The sequence below is a fragment of the Grammomys surdaster genome, unplaced genomic scaffold (assembly GCF_004785775.1).
Source record: "Grammomys surdaster isolate TR1022 unplaced genomic scaffold, NIH_TR_1.0 172, whole genome shotgun sequence".
Taxonomy (NCBI): Eukaryota; Metazoa; Chordata; class Mammalia; order Rodentia; family Muridae; genus Grammomys; species Grammomys surdaster.
The window spans coordinates 2904909-2925259 of record NW_021604620.1 but is presented as its reverse complement, the minus strand read 5'-3'; the positions used below and the strand labels follow the sequence as shown (position 1 = coordinate 2925259).

General features: G+C 47.4%; 1 protein-coding gene across 1 annotated transcript in view; it reads left to right on the top strand.

Moving 5' to 3' along the window:
- The first annotated feature begins 798 nt into the window (after nt 1–798).
- Entpd3 (ectonucleoside triphosphate diphosphohydrolase 3) overlaps nt 799–20351 on the top strand; it is a 24459-nt gene continuing 4906 nt past the window's right edge. The window contains exons 1-7 of the mRNA XM_028767287.1: nt 799–817; nt 1023–1141; nt 1859–1910; nt 4985–5112; nt 15704–15821; nt 17185–17335; nt 19479–19638. Coding sequence (XP_028623120.1) covers nt 799–817; nt 1023–1141; nt 1859–1910; nt 4985–5112; nt 15704–15821; nt 17185–17335; nt 19479–19638 — 747 coding nt within the window. The remainder of the gene's footprint in view (nt 818–1022; nt 1142–1858; nt 1911–4984; nt 5113–15703; nt 15822–17184; nt 17336–19478; nt 19639–20351) is intronic.

Sequence of the window (20351 nt, the reverse complement as noted above, 5' to 3'; positions counted from 1 at the left end):
CAGTCCATTACTATCATGGTGGGAAGCATGGCAGCGTGCTGGCAGACACGGTGCTGGAGGAACCAAAAGTTCTGCATCTTGATCTTAAAGCAGCAGGAGACTGGATCTATTTCACACTGGGTGTGGTTTGAGTAAGAACTCAAAGCCCCGCCTCCACAGTGACACACTTCCTCCAACAAGGCCATGCCTCCTAATAGTGCCACTCTCTGTGGCCGAGCATTCAAGTACATGAATTTATGGGGACCAAACTTATTCAAACTACCACACAGAGGGTGTTTCTTGGGACTTGGGGCAAGGTCATATCGCCTCCTCTTCCGCCTTGAGTTTAGGGGACTGCGCAGGAAGTTAGAAGATAAAGATGTGGGAAATTATCTAGGTGGGTCCTGGTGGGACACTGAAGTAACTAAACCTATCAGCTTAACAGCATCTACTGAGCACGGCTGAGACTGGGTTTAACTGAGGCGGGAAGACCCATCTTCCCCTCCCCCCTTCTCTTCGCCCCCTTCTCTTCGCCCGATCGCTCCGGCCCCCGATCGCTCCGGCCGAAAGATATATTTATTTATCATATGTAAGTACACTTCAGATCTTATTACAGATGATTGTGAGACACCATGTGGTTGCTGGGTCAGGACCTCCAGAAGAGTCAGTGCTCTTAACCGCTGAGCCATCTCACCGGCCCGAGAAGACCCATCTTGAACGAGGGTGGTACCAGTACTTTAGGCCGAGGTCTCTGGTACCTGACTGGAGACGCGATGTGACCTCAGTCTAAGCTCCTGCCAACGTAAGTTCTCTGCCATCATGGACAGTACCCATAACCGTGAGTCACCTTTTCTTCTTCAGTTCCCTTTGTCAGGTAGTTTGTCATAGCAACAAGGGAAGTAACTAATGCAGGGCCAGAAAGAATTGGCTACTCCCCACGTGGCAATGATTTCCCCCTCCATCCCTTAGCAGGACAGGCTAGGGTGAAGTGGAAGGGAGGAGCCTGGAAAGGTGAAGAGGTCCTGGCCTCCGCGCTTGCGGAGGCGGTCCCCAGCAGGCTGCGCCACCCACGCCGCCTCGCTCCGCCTTCCCGACTCCCGCGCCTCCCGCACCCCGGAGGCGCCTCCGCTTTTCAGCAACCCGCAGCGAGCGCAGCGCGCAGGTAAGGTCCGGATCCGCGCGCAGGGGTGGGATGGAGCAGGCTGCGGGAGGCCGGGAGCGCGGAGGGAAGGACTCGGCACAGCTTCCCGCAGAGGGCCCCAGCCAGGAGCCGAAACCCGGGGGAGCTGGGCACTGTCATCTGGCAGGGACAGGACACCGCGTCACTAAGCATCCCAAGACCTGCAGATGCAGGGGACGGGCCAACTCCCGAGTCCCCACCCAGATCCCTAGGGCCTGACAGCTGTCTGTGGGTGTTCGGCTCCCGGAGCTGGAGACACCCCGCGGGTCTTTAAGAGTGACTGCATGCTGGCAGCCACCAGCACACACCAATGCGAACTGGCTTTTCTGGTGTGCTTTGAAATACAGCCCAGCCCGAGCCTTGTGAATATTCCTAAGAGGGGGTTCGCTCTACCCTGGTGCTGTTCACAGGTGGAGCGACCTACAGGAGAAAAGAAGAAAAAAAGAACACACATGCGTTCACGCACACTTTTGGAGTTTTATTTTCAAAATTACTCTCTAGCTAAAGTTTTAACCAATCCACTCTTCCAGCTTTACATTTGGGGAGAGGACGCTAGGGCTGGAGTTCCAGCTTCCTTCAGTCTCTGAAGTTCTGGTTTGACTACAGTTTCTAAAGCAACTTCGATTTAGATGACGTTGTGTTCAATATTAATACATTCACGTTTAGCCACACTCTCACTCTGTATTCTCACCCCTACAGCCCAGAGAGACGATGTTTACCGTGGTGACCCGCCAGCCATGTGAACAGGCAGGTAAGTGTCGCTCACTGGATGCTAGGCTAGCCTGGTTTTGTCAGATCCGGGGAGAATCCCAGCTTTGGTTCATAGCTCTCCATCCGTATCTCCTGTGAATGGCTGTTTATTTTTGTTCCGAGACTTCGTGTCTCACCTGAGTTTCACCCTTGGCATTCTTCAGATAAAAGTAATGCTTTTCCACAAAGCCACAGGAAACAAGGGCTAACACGAATGTTTGGCTGAAATGGTTTTTCCTGTTTGTATAATCCATTATTTTGGTTCTTGTGGTTTCCTTAGCTAGCTATGTGTAAGGTTTGTGTTATGTACTGTGTTATGGGTTTGTGTTATGTATTGTTGACGTGGGGATGAATCCTGACAGAGTTGGATCATCCTGAGTACTATAATAGGCTGCACAGGACCACCTCTGCCATCTGTCTCTGTCTCATCTGTTTTCTCTCTCTCCCCCCCCTCCTCTCTTTATCTCTCTCTCCCTCCCTCCCTCCCTTCTTCCCTCCCTCCCTCTCTCCCTCCCCCACCTTCCCACACCCACACACTTTCAAACCTGCTCAGCTTGGCTGCCTGCTGCCTGGCTTTCCAGCTCCCCAGCTCCCCAGTACTTCTCCCCTCAGCTATTCCTGCGGAGGTGAGAGAGAGGGGGCGTCCACTAAGCTAGCCCTCACCTCCTCTCTAGGCTCCCGTAGGCACCTGCAATTAACACAGTTTGCCCAGCCCTCCCTACGCCACAGCTCTAGGCTGCATTTCTTCGTGAATGAGACCTAGCCTGGTCTGTTCACTTTGTAATAAGCTTTTTTGCTGGGTAAGTGTTTGCCTGAAGGTAATCACAGCTTTTGACTTGGAAAGTGCTGAAGCTGGAGATCCCAGAGGCCAGCCCCTGGCTGTGGTCAAGAGACTGCTTACATTCCACACACCCCTGCCCTTGAAGAGGCTCCTTAGCTATGCCCTAAACTGCTGATTCTTGGCTTCCAAAAGGGTCTGATTTGTGGACATAAAGACCAATTTATACTTGTATTTTTGGAAAGAGCGACTGTACTAAAGAAGATGGTTTGTATTGCATTGCATGTTTCCCCCAAAATACACTGGAATTTTAACAGACAGGGTAACATTACACATATAAGCTAATCAGTTACATTCTTTCCAAAGGAAGATTAAATTTGGCAGATTGACACTATTAGGTCTTGTTGGGTGGGTGTGGGGGGAATGCCTTAAACCTCTGTGATTGACACCCATGTGGTTTGAAAATAGGTGTAAGCTCATCTTTGCATATTCACTGGTTCCTGGCTGGCTGGGGAATTTTTATTCAGAAGCACAGAGAAGTGACCCAAGGCCCCTCTGATGCTCTGAGGGTCAACGCCACAGGGTTAGGCTCTCCTCCAGATCTATGGCTGCTTGTGAGATGAGTTACCTCACACTTACGGGTTAAGTTAAGTGGGGTGGGTTTCCGAAGTGTAATTTGGGGTCAGGTGGTAAGCTTAGAATTTTGGTGAATATTGATAAATCATTTTCCATGAATACCATACCTGTTCATACTCCGACAAGGGAGGAGAAGGTGTTAAGCACCCACCTTTGATATCAAGAAGTGTCTGTCATTTGTCCTTATTAATAGGCAGAAGGGATTGGCTCTTCTGAGGAGGCCACCCCACCCTCCTCTGACCGCTTTACAGGCAGTGAGCAAAGAGATGCAATTGGATATGGGGCTGTGTCTAATTTGATTACGGTGGTGCATGCAGCCATTGTTTTCTTCCAGGAAAAAAAAAAACATAGAAATAAAGAGGAAGTAAATCATAGGCTTCAGAGTCATAAGAGGAATTCTGGAATAGGGCTGAATGCATCCATGGTTGGGGAAGGGTTGGGGTGGTGGGAATGAGCTGAAGGCCCTCATCCGGAATCCACAGGGCCGCCAGAGGGACTGAATGCTTGAAGACAGCTGAAAAGTTGAGTGTTTGTTCTAAATACTTTGCACTTAAACAGCCAATTTAAAGAGAAATATTGATATTTTCTTATCTTCAATTATGATATCACGTTTCAGCCATTAGGTACTTTTTTTTTGTATTTATGCCTTAGAGGTTCTACAAAGAGTATTATTTAGACAAGGTTTGTTTGTTAGTTTGGTTTTTTTAATATGCAGGTTCTTATGTAGCCCAGGCTGACTTTGGACTTTCTCTGTGGCCGAGGCTGGACTTGAACCCCAGATCCCTCTGCCTCTGAGCCATCCACCTTTGGAGTGCTATAAACGTAGGCGAGTAGTGTCAAGCCCAGCCAACTTCAATGAACTAGTTTCTATATTTGTAAGACTACATGTAATTGATAGAAAGAAAATTGATAGACCTTAAGTTATACTCCCAAATTGGGTAGTCTCACCTTCTCAAAGCTGAAACTTAATGTTTTAAGATTGTGTATGGAATTCGTTCATTTATTTGAGACAGGGCCTCACTATGGAGCCCTAGCTGACCTGGAACTCACTATGTAGACCAGGCTAGCCTTGAACTCACAGAGATGCACCTGCCTCTGCCTACCAAGGTTCAGGTGCCACCAGGCCCGGCATGTTTGCAATAATCAGGAATTACAAAATACAAAAGGTGAGTTGTACCGAAGAAACTGCTTTGCCTTGCTTTTAGAGTTTGCCCCCAAAGGATTTTGAAGGACTTGTGGAGTTTTGACAAATGTGGGTGGGCACTGTCACCCCCATAATCCTGTTAATATGTAGAGCACACCAATCACTGCAGAAAATGCCCACCTTCCCCCTCTCACCGGGAAGCCCCTGCCCAGACCTTCAGGGGCTCCCTCTTCCCGTTTGTGTTAACTACTTGCTTTACAGCTTTGTAGAAACAGCGTCATTTTCACTAGCCAAGATCCACCTTTCTAACTTCTTTCACTGAAATTAAGAAAAGGATTGTATCCTGCTTTAGTAGAAAACCCAGATTTTCAATCTGCACTTAAAATTCCATTTTGCATTTACATATTTATTTTCATGGACGTGTGTGTGTGTGTGTGCGCGCGTGTGCATGCGTGACCTGTGTGTGGCGGTCAGAGATCGACTTTAAGATGTGGCTATGCTTGGCTCCTCACTGCAGGCTTCAGGGCCCTCTCGAGGACTCCAGCCATCGTCACCTTGGTGGTCCTGCTTGTGAGCATTGTGGTACTTGTGACACTTACACTCATCCAGATCCACCACCCACAGGTTCTCCCTCCAGGGCTGAAGGTAAGCCAGAACGTCTGTCCGTCTGTCCGAAGCATCAGCCATCCTAAAACCACAACTTAGGGGAGGAACTCTCCCTGCCTCCACTGGAGAAAGCAGTGTGAGACCCAAGGAGGAGGTCTGGGGCTACTGGGTTTGTGATGTTCAGGGTGTATATCAACCATTGGTACCTTGTCCAAGGGCTGTGTGGCTTTGTTTCACTTCTGACTATTGGATACAAAATAGAATCTGTACCCAAGAATTACAGATCTTGTTCACTTCCCACTCTGACCAGTTTATAAGTTCCTGGAAACTGTGCAGTCTGACTGAGTGAACAGCGGGAGATACCGGTTCCTGGTTTTAAGAGTGTTGAGAAACCTTGAGCCATATTTGTGGTCTAAGGTCTTCTCTTAGGTCTAGGGCATATGTGGGATCTCTCCAATCCCCCTGCAAAAATCACTGAGGACTTTAGCATGTAGGTCCAGAGACCTCTCTGACTTCAGCCCCAAGTAGCCTTGTTGCTTGCCTGCTGGCCTTTACTCTGAGATGGATGGTAGAGCAGGGCTTAGGCCTTGAAAGAAAGTGATGGTCACTGAGCCCTTCAGTCAATTTGGAAATCAGTCAGCAAACATTTTACATAATTCCCTAAACGGTGGTATTTTAGGCTCTGGCAACTATTCAGAGCCACTGGGCCTGGGGCTCATTAAACATGCATGAAGTCTTGTTAGCTAGAGGAGGCTCCACCAGGAGCCCAGCCACTTCTGTATGTTATGTGACGCTCCCGTGACCTCACGTCTTCTCTTCATCTTCCTGCCACCAGCAACTGCTCAAAGGTTGTGTTTGGAGTAGACACTTTCAGAAAACAAGGAAGTAACATTACCTGGAGTTCCATGACTTTGTCTGGTATTCTGAAGGACTGACATAAGACCTTTTCATTCTGATGTTTTGTTTGTTTCTGAGTTATGGTTTCATTACACACCTCTGGCTGTCCTGCTATTTAAACCAGTCTGGCCTTGAATCCCCAACGATCCACCTGCCTCTGCCTCGATAGTACTGAGATTAAAGGTGTGGAATATTTTACTTAAGAATCTCAGTGGCTAGACAGATATCTCAGTGGTAAAGAGGGCTTCCTGCTCTTGCAAAGGCCCAGAGTTCAGTCCCCAGGGCCCGTGTTAGGCCACCTACAACCTCCTATAACTTCAGCTCTAGAAGATCGGGTGTCCTCTTTTGGCCTGCAAGGGTACCTGCACTCACAGGCACCTACACCACACACGTGAATGTGCAATAAAAAAATAAAACAAAATGATTTTAAAAAAAAAAAACTCAGTTCTTATGAAGAATGTAAAAGGAAAAAAAATTTTAACCTAAGCCATAGGCCAGTGATGAGCCGTTCTGCCCAAGGCATCAGCTGAGGGGAGAGAAGCTGTTTTTCTGTGGTTCACGCTCTGCCTTTTTCTCCAAACCATGAATAATCTGGACTGCAGCTATCATACCCTGTCTTCACACTACATACGTTCTGCTTGGTTTAGTGAGCACCGCCCCCCCCACCCCCCAGGGATCTGTCTCTTTTAACCTTTATGTCAACTGCAGAGATGGCAGAACCACCACTGGTGACCCCTGTTTTGCAGGCGAAGGGGCAGACATTTGTCTAGTGATTTTGTTCTAGCAAGACTAGAACTAAAATCAGCCCTAGCTTCTCACAGCCAGGCTCTCTTCCCCCCTCCAGCTTCTCCTGACCCTGAGTTCTAACCGGAGACCCCGGGGAGGAGGGCTCAGCCTCAGGGGAGAGCTGTCCTACATTGCTTTCTAATGCTATAATAAAAAGACAATGACCAAGGGCTGCCTGGAGAGGGGTGGTACTTCAGCTTCCCGTCTACCCTGAAGGGAAATCAGTACTGGAGCTCAAGATGGGACCCTGGAGGCAGGAACAGAAGGAGAAGCCATAGAGGAACGCTGTGTATTAGCTTTCTCCTCACGACTTGCTCCCCATGGCTTGCTCCTGATGACTTGCTCAGTTTGTTCGTATAAGCGTGTCCTTACACACCCCAGGACCATCTGCCTATGAGTAGCACCGCCCACAGTGGGCTGGGCTCTCAGACATTAGTCTACAACCAAGAAAAAGCTCAATAGACATACCCACAGGCTAGTCTGATGGAGGCAGTTCCTCAATTGAGGTTTTCTCTTCCCAGATCACTCTGGGAAGTTGTGTCAAGTTGACAAGAAGACAATGAATCCAGCCAGCACCAGAGCTCAAGATGCAAGGCTGGGAATTGGGGGGAGGCACTGGTTCAGGAAGCCTTGTAGAACTGGGGGATGGGAGGGGAAACTGAGACCACCTTAGAACACTGTAAATAGAGCCGCACACCTGAGCCCCACATTTCAAAAGGACCAGCTCTAACTGGGCTTCAAGTTTGCCTCTCTCTATAGACGAGGGGACAGGCCTACCCTGAGCCTACGCCCCGCCCCGCCCCCCCTTCTAGAGCATGCTGTGGTTCTGATCCTCAGAAGTCAGGGTCTCAGAGCGTGGTCACTGGCTTAAGAGGTGGACAAGGTAGCTACTTGCAGGAGTTGGAGCCGAAACCTCCTGTCAGCTAATGGCGTGTACCATTGTGACGTCACTGCGTAGTATTCACCGCGCATGCGTTTGCGGCGATACTGGTGCCAGCAGACACTGGGGTGTCAGCTAAGTAAAAGGACAGTGTGATGCATGCTAGCGTTAATAAATGACCATGTTGCTGGCTTGCGTATTTTTATACTTGCTTTATTATTATGGGGTGTCTCATTACTATTTACTAAACAGCTGGCAAGATTACGTATACCTATAATCCCAACACCCAGAAGCCAAAGCCAGCGCTGGCTACATCCTGTCAGAGAAACAGAAACAGAAAGAAAGGATTTTCAATCCATTTGGAAATAGATGCTGGCCCTGGCCACGGTTGCAGGGCACAGGAATTGGCCCGGTTCTGATGGTCATTTTGCTTGAGTGGAACTAAATGTAAGCACACAGATGCTCTGAGCAGCAGATGCTGGGACAAATGACTGACAGCCGGTTGAGGGAGTTCCACCCGCAGCTTTGCTTGGGGTTAAGAGCTCCGTGTTTTGGTTTTCTGCGGCATGCCAGGGGCGGGGTTAAGAGCTGCAGGAGTCCAGTTCAATGACTGAGAGCCTTTTAGCCTCGATGATATTTACGTTCTCATGCCGCAAGCCCTATTTCGCTTGTGTGCAGCTGGCTGTGGGTTCTGAGGCACCAGCTTCTCCCACGCGCCTGCAAGGTTTGTTACTCCCCCCTACCGTGAAAGGCTATGACACCTGCTCTTAAATCCAGCCTTGACTTGCCTGACCTTGACTGGTGCAAACTTAACAGCAGGGCCATTAAGAAAACCTCAGTCGGGGTCAGAAATATCCCCAGTTCCTTGTGTTACTGGTCTGACCTGCTCCGCAGCCTGGAGAGTAAACATGATGTCATCACTTTTGGTTGCCACTCAAGCTCCCACCTGCTCTACTACCACGAATTCCAAAATCTTCCCTTGGAGGGTTTTCTCTCTCTCATCAGCATGCCCGTCTATGTTTGAAGCTTCTCCGCCTGTTCCCAATAGCCCGGTGGGTGCCATTTCTCCTTATAGCCACTGGTTATTCACCATTGAAGAGGGTCCTGTAAGGGTTCAGGGGTGGGCTTTCCTCTGTGAGCTACTCAGGTCTGTTGGGTAGAAGACCACAGGCTTCTTAGTTCACATGTCCATCCTCTACTGATGTTCCCAGAAGTACAGTCACTGAGTAAGGCTGGGTGAAAGTCATTCCTGTTAGCCCTCATGGAGCCTTGCTCAGTTGCCTAGGTGATGGCACCTTGTGGCCCATGCTATGCTAATTTTGAGGCGGCAAGAAGTGGATGACTGATTCCTCCCAATGTAAAAAGTCCTGGATTCCTTCCTAATACAAGCCGGTCCATTTTCCAGACGGTTTTGCATGCTCCGCGGGTACAGTTTGAGGGGATCTTTTGTTCAAACAAAGGCAGTATATGGACAATATTAGACCTGTTATCCCACAGTGTCCCAAAAAACGTGGTTTCCTAGGACTCTGAAAGCCTGGAGACTCTAAGTATAGACAGGTCTGAGCGTTAATGAGGCTTAATGTCAGGGCTGTTCTCATGTGTCAAGTAAGATGGTGATTATGGCAGCCTTATGAAGGCAATAAAGCTTGTTAAAGCACCTGGTAAAGTTAGTTCCCAGTGTGCATCTGCCCAGGAGTCTGTGAGTGCTAAGAAGAAATCTAAGATGGCTGACCTATGACCTGTCACCTATGCTTCTCTTTTTGGCAGAAGATCACACAGTATTCAAGTGTTGGACCACAGGCTTGTGAAAGACTGTTCTAGTCAGGCAGCAGTGGCTTACACCTTTAATCCCAGCACTCAGGAGGCAGAAGCAGGCAGATCTCTGAGTTCAAGGCCAGCCTGGTCTACAGAATACGTTCCAAGACAGCCAGGGCTACATGGGAAAAGGAGAAGGAGAAGGAAGCAGAGGAAGGTCTATTCCCTTTATTTTTATTTTTATTTTTATTTTTATTTTTATTTTTATTTTTATTTTTATTTATTTTGAGCCAGTGGCTCTGTGTAATTTGGGCTGGTCTGGAACTCACAGTGATCAGCCAGTCTCTGCCCCCTGAGTGCTGGGTTAAGGGCATATGCTGCTATGCCTAGTGGCACACACTGCATGTATCACGAGAACCACATTCAAACCATGCTTCTTTTTGACTGCACACTGAACAGAGGGTTGCCGATGGCTGGCTTTAGCACCCATGTGGTGAGTAAACTGTTGGGGGTCAGTGCTTAGAGCCACTGATGGGGGTGGATCCAGATACCTACAGGGGCTGCTGGCAAAGGCAGCAACAATTAGAGAAGTTACTCAGCAGACTTTGATGAAACAAAGAATAATTTACTGGGGCTGGCACTCCCTGTAGCCATCGGAAAAACTATGAACTCTTTTAACTCCTTGAGGCTGGAGAGAAAGAGAAGGAAAGAGAGAGAACACATTCTCTCTCTCTCTCTCTATCTATCTATCTATCTCACACACACACACACACACACACACACACGCACACAGTAGATAAAGCAAAAGGTAGTCCAATAACTTCATACACAAATATATACATACATGTATACATACATACAAAACTAGAGATAGACGTATACACATTCACACATAGAATGGTTAGAGCAAAGCTCCAGCAAGCAGGCTCCAAGCATTTACATATACACATATGTACATATACACACAATTGGTGGATGGAACAAGCTCCAGCATATAGCCAGACAAGCTTTACACAACACACACACACACACACACGCAGTTGCTGGGTGGAAGGAACAGTGTTCCAGCCCCCTCCCTTTCTTCTTTCTCCCATAGCTTCCAGAGCTAGCAAAATCTTTCAAGCAGTATGAATTTTTTTTTTTTTCGAGACAGGGTTTCTCTGTGTAGCCCTGGCTGTCCTGGAACTCACTCTGTAGACCAGGCTGGCCTCGAACTCAGAAATCCATCTGTCTCTGCCTCCCAAGTGCTGCAGTATGAAATTAAAGTGTGATTATGTTTTAGTTTTCTTCTAGTGAATGATTATGAAAAAACAATGTGATCTCCAATACCTTTATAAGAAATAACATTAAGCAACTTGTTATAGATTAACAAAGTGTAAGCAAGCAAGGTACTTTTCTCGGCCAGTTTCTCTTTCTGGCAGGCAGCAAATTATGGTTACAAAGAAAGGAGTAATTATTTTATTATTTATCTTTTAAAGTAATCTTGTAAGAATCTTGAAAGAATCGAGAATGTAAACTTTTATATAAAAACCAGTCATATCCACCTTAAATCCTCAGAATGCATATCTCTACTCATCAGCAGTTCTTTTTAAATTATATTGGGAAGTTGAGGGCAAAAATGGGTATAAGAAATCAGTCATCACCAGTCCAGCCTCCGTGAGAGTCAAGTCAGCCAGTGCTGCCATTGTTCTTATTCCCTGACCATAAAGAAACCCTAACTTAACTAAAAAGAGTATGTGCCTTTATGAACTTCAGATTGTTCCCAAGATTTTCTACATCAGAGCCAGGAGTAAAAATATCTCAACCTGGCTTCACTACAAATTTTATATTTCTGCCAGGCAGTGGTGGCGCACGCCTTTAATCCCAGCACTTGGGAGGCAGAGGCAGGCAGATTTCTGAGTTCGAGGCCAGCCTGGTCTACAGAGTGAGTTCCAGGACAGCCAGGACTATACAGAGAAACCCTGTCTCAAAAAATCAAAAAAAATAATAATAATTTATAGTTCCAAATGTTTTCTAAGGGTGATGGTCATTTTTGACAACCTACATCTCTAAGTTCTTTCCTAGGGTGGTAATTAAATCAGTAATCTGTTCCAGTAGTAATGTCTGAAAGAGATCAAGCATTAGTATTCTGAATGCCAGAGATACTGCCCAGTGAGGGCCTGGAAGCCCCCTTAAAGTGTTCATCTATTTCTTAGATTAAGAGGGATGTGATGGCAGCAAGCAGAACAGACCTCTATAACAGTGTAAAGTCCTCAGGACACGTAGTTCTCAGGGCCGTACCACTTGAGGTTCATCCATGTGGCTGTGGTAACCCATAGGCTAAATTCCATGAGTTCTAAAGTCACTTGCGGTTCCTCCTGTATGTCCCTCGGCAGAGGGTGACCATGAGCGACCATCATCTGCCTAGATGAGTTGAAAAAGAGTTTCATTCCGTCCCTCTTCACCGCATCCACAGTGTGCCCAGTGATTCAAGCAAATCATCTGCAAATATGGGTTAACATATATTCTTCTACTTTGCAAGTGACAGTGGGCATCTGGGGAGATGCTTTGGTGGGTAAAATGATCTTTGCACAAGTGTGAGGAGCTGGTGCCATGGAACCTATCTGCAGTTCTGGGAGGTGGGGACAGCCAGCTAGCCTGGCATTGGTGAGTGCTGGATACAGTGAGAAACCTTGTTCCCCAAACCAGGTGGAGCGGCTAGAGAGAGGCTCAGTGGTGAAGAGCACTGGCTAGTCTTCCAAGGGGTTCAGTTCAGGTCCCGGCACATGGCAACTCACAGCCATTGCAACCCCACTCTCAGGGCATCTGCTGCCCTTCTCTGGCCTCCATGGGTACCAGGCATGTACATGGTACACAGACTTACATGTAGGCAAAACACCTGAACACACAAAATAAAAATAAGTCTTTTTGTTTAAGGATAAAGAATAATGAAGAAAGAAAACCAGTGTCGGCCTCTGGTGTACTCAGCACCGATACACATACCTGTATACACACTCGTAAACACCACCTGTCAGTAGAGGTGGGTTAGCAGCAGGGTTGGGTCCTGTCCACCCATCAGCAGGTGCTGGAAGGTCGAGCTACTATTGAAGCCCAGTACTACCCAGTACTAGTTGGGGTTACAAGGAGTGGCTGCTCTGCCTTCTTTCTGATCTTACCCTCGGACCCTGAGACTTCACACTCTGGGAAAGTTTGTTCCCTTTGTGAGGTTTCAACACAGACTTGGGGAGAGGCAGGCCCCTCTCATTCTTTCTCCAATATGTGTGTGATGTGTGTGTGTGTGTGTGTGTGTGTGTGTGTGTGTGTGTGTTTGTGTGTGTACCAGGTCTAGCAGGGCCAGTGACAGCAGTGGTAGTCAGCTCCTCAGCAGGAAAGAAGAAAAAAACTTTTGCTCCTCCAGAGGCCCTGACCTCTTCAAGGCCTGGCTTCAGTTTCCACCTGCACTTTATTCTCACTGGGAGTCTCTGCCTAGGACTGATCTGAACAATGCTAGCCTTGTCTGCCACAGGGGATGTCTTGTCAGGATCCCTATCAGATTAATCAAGCTGAAGGCTGAGATTAAGGAGCTGTCCAAGAGCCAACGCTACTGATTTTCTCGTTCAGTAGAATGGAGAAGCTGTGATCCAGGAGCTGGGGCAGGCAATCGCTCTGGAAAGGAGAGAACAGGAACTTTCCTGTGGGTTTAGAACCAGAGAAGTGCTTAAGTAAATATTCCGAATTTCACAAAAGACGTGTTGGAGCCGTTACTGGAAGAGAGAATTTTATGAAAAATTGTTAAGGAAAGAGCATTAAATGCACATAAATCCTGTGTACATATGTACAGTGTAATCGCACCCTGCTTTAAAAAACAAAACTGGGGCTGAAGAGATGACTCAGTGGTTAAGAGTACTGGGTGCTCTTGCAGAGGACACAGGTTCAGTTCCCAGCACCCACATGGCAGCTCACACTGTAACTCCACTTTCAGGGTCCCCGACACCCTCTCATGGGCACCAGGTGTGCATGTGGTACACATACATACATGCATGCAGGCACATGAGATAAAAATAAATAAATTTTTTCCCAACCTCTTATTTATTTATTTATTTATTTACTTATTTATTTAAACTCCAGATTTTATCCCCCTCCTGGTTTACCCTCCAATTATTCCACATTCCACACTTCCTGTCTCCACAAGGATGTCCCCACCCTCCACCCCACCAGACCTCTAAACTCCCTGGGGCCTCCAGTCTCTTGAGGTTAGGAGCATCCTGGCTGCCTAAGCCAAGATACTTTCTTAAGGTTTGATGGCTCATTTAAACTCAGGATTTTCATGCCTTAGATTTGATTTTCTGATAATACTATGAATCTATGACTTGGACAAGGCAACGTGTCAATGTTTTTCACTATTTGTGACACTGTATGTGAAGGGAGAGATTACTTTCAAGGTCACATCCATGGTGACTTACAATGTGATGCACTGTGGTCACTGCAGAATGAAGAGGGACAAGAACACGGGATGATGCCCATTCAAGATGAGACAGATCATCTAATGGGACTGTCTGCATGCTGTCTGGGATGCCTGGTGGAAGGAAAGGTTGTGGGGGGGATAGATAAATCTTTACAAAAAAACCAACACACAAGTGTAGCTAGCATGAAGGTACTCCCTGCAATCCTAGCATATGGGAGACTGAGGCAGGAGGGTCAAGAGTTTGAGGCCAGCCTGGGAGACAGTAGGATTCTACCTCTAAATAAATATATACATCTACACATACATGAATCTATGAAGCCACATAGACAGCAGGCTATCTGACATTAAATGTCATGAGGTTAAGACTGGAGCCACTGGTTTGCCTTTTCTCTCTCACTTCCTCTTTATAACCCCAATAATTTTATTGTTTGGCTTTTCTATGTGTGACATAAAGGCCCTCCATCTTAGTCTAATACACACACACACATGCACACAGACACACACACATGCACACATACATATGTATACACATATATCTATTTATATACATATATGAATGATATGAGGAGGTGCATATGTCCTGTGTGCATGCGGAGGTCAGAGGACAGCTTTGTAGACTTAATTCTCTCCTTCTGCCTTAACATGGATTCCAGGGATCAAACTCAAGTCCTCAGGTTTTTCCAGAAAGAATTTTACCCATTAAGGTATTTTCATAACTCCCTTTTTTAAAGATAAGTCTCACTCTGTGGCCAGGCTAACCTAGAATGTGCAGCAATGCTACCTCAGCCTTTCCTTCCACCACGTGGGTCCCAGAGGTCAAACTCGGATCATCAGGCTTGGCAGCAAGTGCCTTTACCCACAGAGCCATCTTTTCTGCCCTGTCCACAATTTTGAAATGTTAATAGTCCATAGTTAAACTCTGGCATAGCTGTTTGTATTCTCAGCTTCTCTGTGCAGCTCTGGTCTGGTTCTCACACAGCAGAGCTTGGCTGAGCTGCAGCAGTTACTCTAGGAGAGCACATGTCAGGTTCTGGCAGGTGGCTCTACCAGGACCGCTCCCAGCTGGGGAAGCCTGTCTTAGTTAGGGTTTCACTGCTGTGAACAGATACCATGACCAGGGCAACTCTTACAAGGACAACATTTCATTGGGGCTGGCTTACAGGTTCAGAGGTTCAGTCAGTCCATTATCATCAAGGTGGGAACATGGCAGCTTGCAGGCAGGTACGTTGCAGGAGGAGCTGAGAGTTCTACAACTTCATCTGAAGGCTGCTAGCAGAATGCTGACTTACAGACAGCTAGAATGAGGGTCTTAGAGCCCACACCCGTAGTGACACACCTACTTCAACAATGCCACACTTTCTAATAGTGCCAGTCCCTGGGCCAAGCATATACAAGCCATCACAGGCCCTGTACCTGCAGACCTGTGGATGATACTGGACGGAGTGGGCTATGGAAAGAAAGCATGGAGCTGGAGAGATGGCTCAGCGGTTAAGAGCACCGACTGCTCTTCCAGAGGTCCTGAGTTCAATTCCCAGCAACCACATGGTGGCTCACAACTGTCTGTAATGGGGTCTGGTGCCCTCTTCTGGTGTGTCTGAAGAAAGCGATGGTAGCGTATTCACATGCATAAAATAAATAAATAAATCTTTAAAAAAAATAGAAAAGAAAGCATGAAGTTGGCGGGGTGGGCAGATGGGGGCATGATAAGGAAGAGTTGGAGAGGGAATTGGGAATTGATACGACCAAAATAATAAGAAGCATGTACAAAATGATCCAAGAATAAGTAAAAGTGACATCCGAGTATTCCATGGTGAGATGAACGCTCAGAAGGGCCCAGCCTGCTGCCAACGCTTTTCCTTTTCCTTCAGTATGGAATTGTGCTGGATGCGGGCTCTTCCAGAACCACTGTCTACGTGTATCAGTGGCCAGCAGAGAAGGAGAACAACACGGGCGTGGTCAGCCAAACCTTCAGATGCAGTGTGAAAGGTAAATGGGGCAGGAGGCCTGGGCTGGGGGCAGGAGACAGAAGTACCACGTGGCTGTCCATCTGGAGGCAGCCTGGTCCACTCCATCCCACTCCAGCGCTCTGCCTCAGGGGATGTCAGGGCAGTGAATGGTGGCGATTTCCTCCTTCGGTGGTCTCCTAGGTGATGGTGGGGAACAGGGGACATGCCTCTGAACAGTGAGGGCAGTGAGCAAAGAGTCAATATTTTCTCGTACAAATTCTCCAGCTCTTGGTTTGCACAGGATGATGTGGTAAAGCCAGGTGATCCATGCTTGTAGGACAGTGTTGTAGGAGAGGGACACACACACATGTGCACACACAGACAGATAGACAGACAGACAGACACACACACACACACACAGCATGCCTGGAACCAAGCCATGTATGGTGTATGGTGGCTTTCCCATAACAGCCATACTTCATGAAGAGGCAGAGACTGAATCCCACCCGGGAGATGCTGGTGAAAGAAAACCCTGAGGGTCTAGGCCTCTGGGATGAGCTTGGGTTCACCAACCCTTGTGGCTGGCCACCATTCTGAGAAAACAGAGCCCAAATTAGTGCTGGAGAAGCCATGTGTCCTTAAGGGTGTGACACTAAACCAAACTTTCACTCTGTAATTTCAGCCAGAGCCTGTGGTCTCTGCTCCCTCAGAGTATTTGTGGATTCCTGAGGTGACACTCTTCCAAGGAAAGATGGTGTGCTGAGGGTCCCATGAGTGCATATTGTCACAGATGGCATCCAGGATGCCAGGAGCCCCTTCTACTGATAGAAGACTAGCATGTGAGGGTGTTTAGTGTACACAGGTGTGCCTATGGCAGCCGGAAGACTACCATGATTATCAGTCCTCAAGCACTGCCCTCCACCTTGGTTTGGATTTTAATTCTTTGTTTCTTTGTTTCTTTGTCTCTTTGTTTCTTTCTTTGTCTCTTTGTTTCTTTGTTTGTTTCTTTCTTTCTCTCTCTCTTTCTTTTTTTTTCTTTCTCTTCCTTCTCCTCTTCCTCTTCTCCTCCTTCCTCCTCCTCTTTCTCCTTTCTCTCTCTCTCTCTCTCTCTCTCTCTCTCTCTCTGATCTCTTGCTGACCTGGAGCTTAGCCAGGGACACGCCCCCCCCTCCCCAGACCCTCCCGTCTCTGTCTTCCCAAAGCTAGGATTACAAGAACGTACACTGCACCCAGCTTTTTATATGAGTTCTGGAAATCAGTGCTTATAAACACATGCCGTGCAAACACATGGAGAATACCTTATCAACAGAACCATCTCCCACCCCTGACTTTTTATTTAAAAATCTTTTTTACTATTGTTTGTTCTAAGGAGTGCTAGTGAGTTCTGACTGCTTGCTCTTCAGGCTCTGGAATCTCCAGCTATGAGAATAACCCCCAAGATGCCCCCAAAGCCTTTGAAGACTGCATGCTAAAGGTCAAGGAACAGGTCCCAGAGCACCTCCACGGATCCACCCGTGTTTACCTGGGAGCCACAGCTGGGATGCGCTTGTTGAGGTAAGGGGTAAGGGAACAAAGGAGCCCATGTGACCGAAACGGCCAAGGGCATCATTCTGTCTGGGGGAGCAAAACCAAGAGAAGAAAGCCTGTACTCTACTGTAAGCTTAGGCTTTGATAGATGGGAAATTTTTAGCCAGTATTTTAACATCAAGAAAGACAGATTTCTAAAATTGGGTTCCTTCTCCATGGTGATTTTACCAAGAAATCTAGAAAAGGTCTGACATGACTTCTGATCACTGGGTATCCTGTGCTTCCTTGGAGAACAGTTACTGTTTCTGGCATGGGTAAACAGTCAGCTAGAGTCTGTGGTAAGTTCAGGCCTTTTCCACGTAGGCTCTGTCCCTCTGCAGAATGTTCCGGAAACCTTTGTAAGATGATACAATGCTCCTCACCCTAGTTAAAGCTTCTGGAATTTTTATGGGACAAACATCTCATCCATCCACTCTGTTCCTGCCGAATCTGTAGACATGACATTGCTCCCAGGGACATTAAAGAACAAAACAAAACATTTAATAAAAACCAAACATATCTTTTATGTCTTTGTTTTGTTAAAAGAGGGTTTCACTCTATCTATTGCCTGGGCTAGCCTACAACTCACTATGTAGGCCAGGCTGTCCTTGAACTTACAGCCATCCTCCTGCCTCTCCAGATTATAGAGGTCATCCACCGTGCTGAGTGTAACGTCTTTTCTCATTGTTATTTCTGTTGTTGTTTTGTTTTCCTGGGCTGGGCTTTGAACCTGGGCCTTGTGCATGAGAGGCAAGTGCTCTACCACCGAGGTACATTCCCGTGTGCTGGGCTTTGAACCTGGGCCTTGTGCATGAGAGGCAAGTGCTCTACCACCGAGGTACATTCCCGGCTTTCTCTGTTTTTTTCATTGCAGTAGTGTGTTGGCTTTGAAATAGAATTTTAAAAATCATTCCAGAAAAAGACAGAAATATAAATCTGTCCACAGTACAGGCTGCTGGGGTGTTGAAAGTAAGGAGCTCTGCTCATGATCCCAGCAGGAGAAAACAGAAAAGACCAGGCAAGACCAGGCACTTTAACACCATCATGGAAAGAACCCCAGAGCATCTACCGCTGGATGGAACCTTTCCTGGTGTTTCTTTGTCCTTACCGTTGCCTGAAGCAACCAGGGCCTTTTCCTCCTTCCCTTGATAAGCAAGCAGGCACCTGGCTTCTCTTTTCCCACTAACAAAGGGGTCTGTCCATCCGTCCATCGGTCCGTCCGTCGGTCTGTCCGTCCGTCCGTCTGTCTGTCTGTCTGTCTGTCTTTTCAGAAACAGGGGTTCTCTGTAGACCTGGCTGTCCCGGGACTCACTCTGTAAGCCAGGCTGGACTAGAATTCACAGAAATCCAACCACCTCTGCCTCTAGTTCTGGCTTTAAAGTCGTGCACCACCACCGCCCAGAAATGTGAGCTTTATCTAGAGCAGTGGTTCTCAGCTTCTCAAAGCTGTGCAACTTTCGATTCAGTTCCTTATGCTACGGTGACCCCTGACCATACATTTGTTTTCATTGCTACTTCATAACTGTAATTTTGCTATTGTTATGAATTATAATGTAAATATCTATATGTTTTCCGATGGTCTTAGACAACTCCTGTGAATGGGTTGCTCAACCCCAGAAGAGGTCAAGACCTGCAGGTTGAGAACTGCTGTAGGGTAACATGTCAGACAGGAGCTTTGGTGACACTGTACTTTGGTGGCTTGGTGATACTATGCTGGTGTTGGTGTTTTTCTGTCCAGGATCCACATGCCCACTCCTGGTAAAACTCTCTCAAGGAATTAGAAGTTGAACCCTCCCTCTTCCCGTTCCCCCCTAAGTTCATGTTTTTGGTCAAATGAACCTCCTTTCTATGATGCCCCAGAGGCTGTAGGTTACTGCTGGGCCCTCTCCAGTCTTATGTTCTCCACTGGCCTAAGCTAGAGCAATTCAGATAAGAAGTCTGATTACCCACCTCCTGATGAATGGACCAGCCTGGGGTTGGGAACGGTGATGGCAAACGGGGCTTCTACCAGGAGCTATTTTCCTACCTTGTTCCAGCAGGGCCCAGGAAGAGGATGTTTCCTCACTAAGGGGATTGATGGACACCCGCCATGCCTCTGTGCTCAGCCTCTTGTGTTCTGTGCCTCGCATAGGTTGCAGAATGAGACAGCGGCTCGTGAAGTCCTTGAGAGCATCCAAAGCTACTTCAAGTCCCAGCCTTTTGATTTTAGGGGTGCTCAAATCATTTCTGGGCAAGAGGAAGGGGTGTATGGATGGATTACAGCCAACTATATAATGGGAAATTTCCTGGAGGTGTGTGGAAAGAAATGCATGGTTTCTAACCTCTCCATTTATCCCGTCCCCATGGGAGACAGCGGAGGTGGAGGTTTATGCACAGGGGGAAGCACTCAGGGAAAACAGCCAAGGAAGGGCTTTGACATTCTGGGCCACGTTGCTCATTCGTAAGAAATTTGGGGAGGATCTAAATTAAACACCGGGATCTGGATGTTTAGAAGGGCAGCTTTAAGAAGACTCTTCCAGAAGGCTCTGTGACTGCCTGGAAATTACAGAGCCCTCAATCTTTGTCCAGAGTCCCCAGAGAAAAGGAGTCTTTTTCACGTTGTATCCAAAGGTCTCCTTATAGTCTAGTCCCTGCAGAGGACACTCAAGACCACATCCTAGACTAGACTTTTGAGCCCCTGCGAGTATATTTTGAATTTTCAGATTAATTGGCATGATTAATATTTGGGTAATCTCACGTGAAACTCCACCTGTCTAGCCTCCCTTGGCTTTAGAGACCTTAGACTCAGTTACCAGGGGTCACATTTTCTTTCAGGGAGTTTCTAGCAGGGCACCACACAACCCAGGCTCTCTCTAATTGTTTTCACCTCCCTACCTGCCCACTCTACACACATGAGCTGCGTGCATTTGCGTTTTCTCACAGATCATCTTATAATCCCTAAAATAAGAGAGGACCAACCCTGGGTGTATCCATGTCCCCCTGCCTAGCAGAAGCAGCCCTGGGT